At 44.7% G+C, this 10,838-nt stretch overlaps 1 protein-coding gene across 1 annotated transcript; it reads right to left on the bottom strand.

Annotated features, from left to right (window-relative positions):
• Positions 1–726: 726 nt before the first annotated feature.
• SET (SET nuclear proto-oncogene) lies at positions 727–10,377 on the bottom strand. Its single transcript, XM_036393957.2, has 8 exons — positions 10,044–10,377; positions 8,826–8,883; positions 7,739–7,881; positions 7,037–7,140; positions 6,727–6,840; positions 5,290–5,460; positions 5,049–5,195; positions 727–4,154 (listed from the first exon to the last, which is right to left on the bottom strand). Exons 1-8 carry the CDS (start codon positions 10,114–10,116, stop codon positions 4,131–4,133), a joined length of 834 nt encoding a protein of 277 aa, XP_036249850.1. The 5' UTR covers positions 10,117–10,377; the 3' UTR covers positions 727–4,130.
• Between the last annotated feature and the right edge of the window lie 461 nt (positions 10,378–10,838).

The raw sequence follows: 10,838 nt of genomic DNA, 5'->3' as shown, positions 1-10,838 counted from the left end.
CAGAGGAAGGGCAGGGGGCAGTTCAGGGATGCTGGGGAGCTGGAGTTCCCCAGCCTGGAGGGAAAGGGCTGGCTCTCAGCTCTCGGGTGACCCCAAGGCAGTGTTCCTGGCTATCCCATATCCCAGCCCCCTTCCCCGGGCTTGGTTCAGCTGTGTCCCACAAATCCTGCGGAGAGAGGGGGCCGGTACGTGGGACCAGCAGTTCCTGCCCATCCGGCAGCCCCTGTCCTGCGGGAAGGGAAATGTCACAAGGCAGAGCAGGATCCTGCAGGGCACCAGCCCTGGTGCCGGGGATGATCCCGGTGCAGGTCCTGCCCAGGAGCCGGCAAGGGGCGGTGGCACCGGCCCGGGAGCTGCGCGGACTCTTTGGGGGTTCCCGGAGCAGGGCGGGGGCTAAAGGTGCGTCCCGATCTTGAACCGGCAGCCCCTGTCCTCAATTATACCCGAGAGAGCACGCGGAAAAGGTGATGATTAAGAAAAAGTCTTAAAAGTTTCAATTTTTAATGCAGGAGAGGGAGGAAGGACATTAAGCATAAATCTGTTTTCCGCAGGAAGCAAGTGTCGTGTACCAGTCACCTGCGACCTCCCCTCGCTCTTCTCCATAAAGGAAAAGCAAGCACTGTCCATGGCACCCGTGAAAGATTGTGTTTGGGACTAAAGATTTGAGTCTGGGACTAAAAAACTTGATTCTTTTGAAAAAGACTCTTAGAAAATGGTAACATCAAGTAACAGTTAAATGTATTTTAATTCCTTCAAACAGAAGGATAGCTTGAAGGTACAGCAGAGAAATTATTTCATTGATTTCATTCTCTTTAAAAAAACAAAAAAACCAAACCAAAACAAAAAACAACATGGCTTCAAAATTCAGGAACAGTATCCAATAAACAAAGAACTATCCTTATGCACCTGGTTTAGTGTGGTACAAAGAGCTTACAGATTCAAATGAATATCATAAATGACTGAGAAATCGATTCAGATAATGCTTGTTTACAGGGACAGAAACTATGTTGACAAGTATGAATAAGTACACAGATAATCTCTTTAAAAACCCCAAATCTTCCTGGCTGTATTTACACACTCAGCTGTATTTGTTTCCTTTGGCACGAGAAATTACAGACAAAAGATTCCATTTTATAGCAATTAAATTTAAAAATAACCTTTGAGATAGTTAGGCCATATAGCCCCAGCACAGCAGCTTTATAAAATTGCTGCCAACTCTTATGTTCTAGCCCTGGAAATTCAAGCCAAAAAACCTGAAGTCATTAACCACCTGTGACAAATTTCACATGGTGGGATTAACTGTATGTGAGGAACTCAAGCAGTGGGAAATTAATGATATTTAATAAGAATGCATCTTCCATTATTATCCAAGGTAGATGTCTTTTAAAAAGCTCTTTATACACATAAAAAATAAATTCAGTAAAAAATGGACACCCATTACATATATTCAGCCAAATTAGACATTAAGTGAACAGTCAGAGCACACAATGGCCAGCTGTAGTATTTCTTGAGCATTGCAGAGAAATTTGTTATTCCCTAATCATTTCCATGCTAGAAAAAAATAATTTAAATAACACTTAACTAATATGGTTTATTCTTTTACCACGTCAGTTTACTCTTTAGCCATTGCCAGGAGTAAACCTTTAAGTTTCACAGCAAATTCAGTATTATCAGTACAGTAGCAAGAGTATTTTGGCACCCTGTAAAATCCTAAAGAATGCGCAAGAAAAATCTCTTAAGTAGCATTTAATTATCCAGACTTCTCATTTCTTGTTCCTGGTATTTGGCTTTACAGAGCCTGAAGCTTTGATTACTTTCAAAACAGTTTTTTATAAGTTTTCTGCTAGTAACCAACAGGGATGGAACAACAATGGCACAATATTTTTCCTAAAGCATTCAAAACTAGCAAAAGATAATTTTCCTTGAGGAACTACAATTAGGACTACATAAAAATTAAGTAATGAGGCATCATGGCAAGAAACAGCACATCGACCCTCTACCACAACAGGAAGCTAATTTCAATCTTACAACAAAAAGGAATCAAATTAAAAAACACTAAAATTTATAGGACTTCATGGGTTTTGTTCCTTCTCTCTCTAGATGGTAAGAAACCATTACTGATCAACGTTGTACTTGGCTCTGCAAAGCAGGATGAGGGCAGAAGCTTTTGTTGAGATGGAATAAAGTACATGGTTGTCTTATTTTTGCATTGATCACATGAGACTGGACGTTGCATTGTCTCTGATAACTGGATTGAATCCAAGCTGGACCACACACTTACAGAATGTTTTCCCTCACACGTTATTTGTGCATGTCTCAACCAGACATTGATCTTGTTCTGCCAAGTGTATTCTTAAGCATCAAAAAAAGCTGAATTTGACTACAGCAAATTCTGTGAGGAAAAGGAATCAGAGAATATAACAAGTCTTCCCAGAAGACAGTCTTTTCTACACATCCAAAGAGCTGTTTGAATTTCAGATGAGCTGATAGAACATTTTTTCTTAAATATTTTAAAAGCAAAGCATGTTAAAACAACTTCCATTACATTTTGTGGAATACCAGTTCCAACACCCTCTTATGTGAAATTGTTACAAGTTTCTCAAATGCAGTCTCTTAAAATGAGAGTACAGTGTATCTAAAGCACATATACATGCTGCTACCAAGGAAAAAAAAGCAGTGAAGTAGCAACTTTTTATACATGAACTTTACTAAGAATCTTGCTCTTTGAAATAGCCCCCAAATTAGCTCGCAATTAAGATTTGTTTTCAACTGAAAAGACTTACAAAACCACCCAAATATTTTAAAACCACCCCTTGGTCTTTTTATTCTGAGCTTGCATGGTATTTTCATGCAAACTGATGTACTGGAGATACAGTACTGCAAATTACCAAAAATTCTACAAATCAAGTGACTTTCCTTTTTGCCAAACATGAATATATACCTGTGTCTTCACACACAGCACATGACCCTACAGGAACTAAGAGTCAGTGTGCAGTAGGAACTACCACAGGAAACACTTTACAGGTACTGAAAGAGTGGGAACTACATGAACTGGTTCAGTCCACACAACCACAAGGCTGCACTGCACTACAGAAATACTGACAAAATGCCCCCAAAAATGCCAAGAAACTACAGCAAGTTCTAAATAGGATATAAAAGCTGTTTCTTTCAGTGAAGACCAACCAGTCCCTTTGTGTACACATTTAGTTTTATTGTAACAAAGCAACTTGTACACTTTAACGTTTAAAACTGAGCATCTTTCTTTCCTTTCCAGTGAAACAAAAAAAAAAAAAAAAAAAACCAAAAAGAAAAAAAGGAAAAAAACCACCAAAAAAAAACCAAACCAAAAAAAATTTAAAAATAAACAAGAACAAAATTACAATAGAGAATGTCAATTCCAAATAAGATCCTACAGGTTCTGCTGATTCTCCATCAAGTGGCAGGGCTCAAAGTCATCATTAGGAGAAGATTTTATTTTAAAAGTGTCATCTTAAACTGCAAGGATGTTTGTTAAACATCACAATTAAACATGCCAAAGGAGAAGAAGCCATGTTGTCAAAATGCCCGCTTAACCCACCCAAACTTCTGAAACCCACCCCGGCTGACCTTCTATAACCCCATTTTTATTTTTATTTTTTTGTCGTTTTTTCTTTTTTTTTAAACAAGAGAAAGTAGACAGATACATGTTGGTAAATGCTAACTGTCCATATTCACATAGAGACACAGTGTAATCTCTGAGCCCAATATACAGAGAAAGAAGGAAAAAAGCTAGATTCTATGCACTACTACACAGGGGCCTAGCACTCTTCAGCTTCCAGCAGAGTGAAGGGAGCAGAAGGTTTTCTTTTTTCCCACAGAACATGGTGTGTTGAATTCATAAACAGTTTTTGTTTTGAGACAGAAAGGGATAAAAATGAACTTGAAACAGAAACTGGTAGATTCTTTTCCACTGTATTCTGCTCAAGATATTTCCCCAAAAGAAATTGTGAACCATGGTGTAGAGGAGAGAAAAAGAGACCTCAAGAGAACAAGGCGACTGAGCACAAGAAAAAAAAGACAGCAACTTGCTCCCAAGGACTGGAGAAAAATTAAAAAGGTAAAAAGGGGGTTTGGAATCCATCAGTGTTCAATTAGTCATCTTCTCCTTCATCCTCCTGTTGAAAGATAAGCAAGAATTAAATAAATCTAATCACTAAACTTCAGATAGCAAATGCAGTGACCAGAACTTTTTAGAGTGCTACTCATGGTGCTCTATGATCATCTGTATCCTCACTAAAGGATGGTAACACTTGCCCTGGGTGCCCAGCTAGTGACCACACAGAAATCACTCACTCCCTGGCTGTCCCAAGGAAAACACAGCAGAGCTTTGAGAAGCTGTGACTTAGAATCACTACAAGCACTGACACAAGCTTAACATGTGGAAAATGAAGGGGTCATCTTTTCCCCCTCATGTAAAACTGTAAAGAACAAAATGCTTCACCTTTCACATGCCAAATTCTAGGTTATAGAACAGAGCCCAGCACAGCCCTCCTCTCACTGCACGTGGTTTGTGCTGCTGGAAGTCAGACACACCACACCCAGTTTCAAGAAACAAAGACATTCTAAACTAACTTCCCAACACCCTGGATGCTGAACCTGAAATCCCACTTACTACTAAAGCAAAGTTTTAATTCCTAAATCCAGCAGAAAGTCTTAGCTAGGCTGGCCATAAGCAGAACTGAACCAACAAGTGGGAAGGATGACTGGATGTATCAACAAAAGCCATTTATATGTAAAGTGTTGCTAGAATACTCAGTCATGAAGCAAGAATTTTGTCACACTCACATCCTAGTTCTCCTAGAGCACTTCCCTTATAAAGTTACTGAAACTATGTGCTTCCACTGTCTCTCACATTCACAACCATACTTATTGCTACCTGAAAGCACTCAAGTTAATGCAGTCACAGTTCTCACACCTTGGGGTGCAGAAAAGAGCCAGTTCACCTTTGCCACAATTGGTATTCTTAGAAGATCCCTCTCAAACACCACACGAAGGGCAAGATTACTCACCTCTCCTTCCTCTCCCTCATCATCATCTTCATCCTCCTCCCCCTCATCTTCATCTCCTTCTTCATCAATATCCTCTAATCCTTCCTCCTCTTCATCATCATCATCATCCTCCTCTCCCTCCCCTTCTTCATCATCCATATCAGGAACCTTAAAGACACATTTGCAACATCAATAGAGTGATCAAATTCACTCCTTCCCAGAGCTGCTGTGGGTGCAATGCCCTGCTCAGGGCTGTACCTACCAAGTAGTACTGTAGGGGGTTTGGCCAGATGTCATCCTTGATGACTTCTCCTAGCTCATCAGCCCCTGCATCAGAGTGGTCAGTGAACCAGGTGAAGAAGCTTTCTGGCTCTTCATGCTGCCTCTTCCTACTGGCTTTGTTCTGTGTCTGGCTTGAACGTTTTGTCAGGTCCTGAAAAGAAAGTTAAGAAGTTCCCTAAAGTCACCTTTCTATGGCATATTTTTCCTACAAGCACCATTTAAAAAATGCACTTCTCTAAACAACCCTAAGAAGTCACTTTGCTCTCCCTCTTCAAGGGTAAGTCTGAAGCCCAAACAACTGACAGAAGATACTGCATTTCTCATAAACATGAGAGAACAGTAAACCCACTGGTTTCTTTCAATGGCCTCCACTGGAACACTGAAAACTCACATAATCTCACATTTGATTTACGTTTCCCTATCTCAGGGAAACACAAGTATGGCAAGTATTTAATGACACACTGAACTTACAAGGTCTAAATGCCACTCAGAGTAGTTGTAATTTCAGCAACTACTACATACACCCAGTTTAAGAAAGTCTCCACACCTCTAAGCTCTTTCAGCATTTGGATATAAAGACCTGCCTAGGCCTTTCTGCCTACAATTTCCAACTCTGAAGTCTTCACGCCACTCTCTGTAGTAAGTGCAAAAAAACTCCACAAAAACTGCTAAAATGGTCACAAGAATACATGTAAGGTCTGTATCTATCACCTTACCCTAGAAAAGAAGTAGTAAATTTGTAACAATCTTTTCGTTAAGTCTGAAATAAAATTAATTATTTCTTTGACCATATGGTTACACCACACTTCCAGTGTTTTTTTTCTCCTGACAGAATGACAACATTTATAGGTTTAGACTGTTTAAGAAGAACAAAGCAGAATTCACACTAATTTTGTGCATTACTGTAAAGATCACAACTGGTCTGTACAGGAATGCAATTTCTGGTACAAGAGGAAATGTTCTAGTTCTCAATACAAAAAACATTAAATTTTCCCCTTGGTCTGAGAGTGACAAAACAAGCTGCAATTTAACTGCAAGCCTCAGCTCTACTTTTAAAAACTCAGATCAAAATCTTCAGGATAACACTGAAGAACTTTTACAGAAATAAACTGCAGTAAATTAATGATTCTTGAACACTGCCTGGGTGACAGGTATGCCCACATTATTGTGGCTGTAAATTCTACAAATGATGTGGCATCTGGAAATGAAGTCAAAGAAATAGAGAAAAATATAAAACAAGATTGCACACTGCTATCTGATTCCCCTAAACCGGTTGTCCTTGGAATTCTTCATTTAATAGTTATTTTAAGTTAACAACACAACACAGTCTAGATTCTGACCAAGGAAGAGACAACCTAATGCTCTTGGTAATGTTTTTACTTGGTCACACTTGTGCTCTCCCAGATGCAATCCTTACCTTTCCAGATTTCCATTTGATCTCAGTCGATTTTGAAGATGGGTCTCCACTTTCATTGAGGTGAAACTCTTTGGAGAGAACTTTATTTTCAAAGTAGGGATTCTCATCAAAATACTGTAGAGTGAAAAGCAAAGAGTTAGAACCCAGAGAATGGAAACACACATAACAAGTCAAACCTGGCACTATATAGGTAACTGTAGAGATTTAAGTTATAAACTACAACCCAGTATGCAATTACATTAAAAAAAAAAAACAACAAACAAAAACAAACAGCAAAATCACAAATGAATGAACCATTTAAAGTACTTACAAAATCTATTCTGTAACCTGATTTGATGTCTTCAAATTCTGTCACCTCAACTCTGGTCAAGTAATGCAGTGCTTCCTCATCTTCTTCTCCCAGCAGTGCAGATACTGAGAGAAAAGGAAGAATCCCACATTAACCAAGTCATGAAACAGGCAGACAAAACACAGGAAACTGACAGCCAGGAAGATCTAAAAAGCAACACATCTGTCCAAGCCAACTCCTCGTGGCTCTTTCTTTTCAAGTTACCAGCCAACAGCCTACCCACACATACCCACCCTTCCCTGTGAAACAGATTTTCATACATGTAAGTTTGCCCAATCTAAGCAGCCTACAAACTTGTTTTGTAGAAAGTTTATTGTCAGGAGTCCCAAGGAGCTCACTTCCCAGTAAAAAAAACACCTAAACAATCCAGAACAATTTTGTTTGTTTGGGTTTTTTTTTTGTCTACGTTTCCAATGAACTGAATAAAGTGGGAACTTGCAATTTAAAATGCAGAAAGAAATTTTAGGATTGAAATATTTTAGTAAACTTTGGCCAACCAGTGCAAGAAAGAAGAAGCTTAAAAAATGAAATCTAGGACAGAAAGGAAGTGTTTTGTACGCTTAGTAACCACCCCACAAGACCCTGAGAGATTTAAGACACTCACATAACAATCAAGCAAACACTGAATTTACAGGGGAAAAAAGAGGGCTCTTAAGAATGTACCTTGTGGGTGGTTGACAAATGTTGTTACCCAGAAATTCGGGATTTTGGCGATCAATTCTGACCTCTTCTGGAAGAATGGTTGGCGGAGTTTGTTGTATTTCTGTTCTACTTTCAAAATTTCCTCACTGGCTTGTTCATTCAGTCTGTAAGAGAAAGAGCCATGTTAAGCACAGAAGAGAACTGGGATTTAAGGACACATCAGAGCAGTTAACTAAAAGTTTGATAAGACCAGTCTGCCATACTCTGCAGATGAAGTGTCCCAAAAACCCCAGAAGCTCAGAGCTGTAACAACTGTTAAAAAACACTCTGCCAGAAGCAATCTCACTGGTCTGAATGGAACCTTCTAAACACAAAGCAGTGTGAACCTCTTAAACATTTTGCCTGCATAAAACCTGTAGAAGGGTAACACAGCCCTATCACCTGCCCCCTAAAACTTTTAGGCAGGCAAGGAAGCTACAACAAAGAAATTCTGCACCCTGAGCAAGTAAAATCTGAAGACTTAAAACTGAGCTGTTGTAAAATGGCAAAGCCCTCACACTGCAACAGCTTCACACATTCACAGCCCCAACAGCCACCTGCAGGACACTGGGCATGGAGAGAACATGCAGGCAGGGACTGACACAGAACCCACAGCCCCAAGAGCTCTGGCATACAAAATTAACACCTCAGACACATCTTCTGTCTATTACTGCACAAGCACATGAATATTATAATAAAAATGTATAATAAAAGCTGACTTTTCAGCGAAGTGCTTGGTTCTGCTTGCTAACAGGGAAATACTTTAGCCAAACAGCTTACACATTAACTTGAGAAGCCAGGGCGAAATACATTTCTATTATCAAAAATACCACAATTAATTAAAAATTTTAAACTCAAGTTCTACCTCTTTAATTATACACAATTAAGCAAGAAACCAGGACACTTCTTTGTTATTTTAATGTCTCTAATCAAGTCAGAACACAGGTATATCTTGGCGGAGTTCAAAGACAGTGAGTACTACTGAGTGCTCCCTTCACTCAACACTTTCACTTTTGTCAGCTACATTTCAATTTCTGCTAAAACATTTTAAAAGTTAGATAATGTTTACCTGTCTATTTCATTCTGTACTTCATCAATGTGTTCAATTGCTTCCTGTTGCTCTTTTTCTGAAAAACAGATGAAAATGTGTCAATATCCCTTCATTCACAAGCCTGACAAATCACTTGAGGTTTCTCTTTGAGAAATTCTCTAGTGACCTACTGTGGAAGTTCTCGAGTATTTCTATTAAATGTCACAAGAGTTACAAGGCCTCAAAGCACCAGCTTCACAGGGCGCGCTGCAGCTGAAGTGCAGCAAAGTTTGATAAAACAGCCCTTAAACTGAGTTCGCCCTTAGAACCCACAGCTCACATCCCGCTACACTGTTTTACAAGCCAACTTAAATTATAAGCCAATAATATTTTAACTAAAAAGTTGTAAGCCACATTTGCTACGACCAACACATCTGAAGAAACACAAAGTAATTTACAGAGCGCTGGAATATCAATAGAAATGGCCTATCTGAGCACACACCACCTTCCAAAAACAGAAAAGAACGTTCAAAAATACAGCTACAAATGAAAGAGACGCGAAAGCCGCCGTTTGGCAGGTATTTTCTAAAGGGCACTTCCCCTGGACCAAGTTTGGCCGAGGCCGGGCTTACGGAGCGCTGTTTACCCACCGCGCGGGAGATGAATGAGCGGCAGCGGGAAGCGGCTGGAGCGGAGCAGCGCCCGGTGCGCGTCCCGCCGGCCCGGCCCGCGCTGGGGAACAGCTCTGCCTCTCCCGGCGCGGGGGACGCACGTGGGGAAGGCGCTGCGGCCGGGGACAACCCCGACCTTTAAAGCCGAGATCGCACGTGGGGCCAGCGCGGGCGGCCCCGGCACCGCGTGTCTCCACCGCTCCATCCCCGCGCGGCCCGGCAGCACCACGCGGCCGCGGCCGGCGCGGGAGGCGGCGGCGCATCATGGCGGCGACGGCGGAGCACAATGAGGCTCCGCGGATGCTGCTCCGGGAGGGGCGGCGGGGGGGTCCCGCTGCTCCGCCGAGCCGCAGCGCCCCCCGCCCGGCCCCGCGGGGAGGGAAGCCGGGCCGGCAGCACAGACAAAAGGGCGCTAACATGGCCTCCTCCCGCCGCCGCCGGGCCTGCACATCCGCCCGGCCGGGCCCGCGCTCCGCCCGCCCCCGGCGCGGCCGCGGCCCGTGCGGCGGGGGAAAATGGCGGTCGGCGCGAGGCGGAGGCCGTGCCGGCTGCCGCCATTCCCGTCCCGCCCCCGGCGCGGCCTCACCTGAGGTCTCGTCGGCCCCATCGTGGTTGGAGTTCAGCTCCTTCTTACTGACTTTGGCCGCCGGCGCCGACATGTTGGTGGCTGCGGAGCGCGGAGGGCGGGCGGGAGGGAGGGGGGGGGGGGGGGGCTGCAACGGGGCTGCGCGGGGGGGGGGGGGGGCCGGGCACTGACTCCTCCTGCTGCTGCTGCTGCCGCCGCCACTCAGGTCCCTCCGCCGCCGGGGCGCTCCCGCCTCCTCCGCGCGGTCCTGCCGGATACCGGAGCGGCAACGGCGCCTCTCACTCCCCTCGCGCTCCCTCGCCCAGAGCCGCCACCGCCACCTCCTCCTCTGCTGCTGGCGAGGGGCGGGCACGCGGCGCGCATGCGCGGCCCCCCCCCCATCCGCCCGGCCGGGCCACGGCGGCCGCACCGCGCGTGCGCACCGAGCCCCCCGCCCCGGGCGCGCTGTGCCGCGGGCGGTACGATGCGCAGGCGCACTGCTCTCCGCACACACACACACGCCGGGGAAGTCCCGCGTGCGCAGCCGTGGAGAAGCCGCGCCCCCCGACCGCCCCGAGCCGGGCGCTCATTGGTCGGGGAGCGTTGGGGGGGCGCGGCCGCGGCGCGGAGACACAGAGGACGGCGCGCGCGGGAGGGCGGGGGCGCGCGCGGGGTGTGTAGGAGAGGGGCCGCGCATGTGCGCGCTGCACGTGCCCGCGCGCCCTTGCTAGGGCGGCGCGCGCGAGGCCCCGCGAGTTCCGTCCCGTCCCCTCACGGCCCGCGGGGGCACCGAGCCCTTGGTGCGGCCGGGATGGG

This window comes from Molothrus ater, chromosome 20 (genome assembly GCF_012460135.2).
Source record: "Molothrus ater isolate BHLD 08-10-18 breed brown headed cowbird chromosome 20, BPBGC_Mater_1.1, whole genome shotgun sequence".
Taxonomy (NCBI): Eukaryota; Metazoa; Chordata; class Aves; order Passeriformes; family Icteridae; genus Molothrus; species Molothrus ater.
This window is presented reverse-complemented; position numbering and strand designations above follow the sequence as displayed.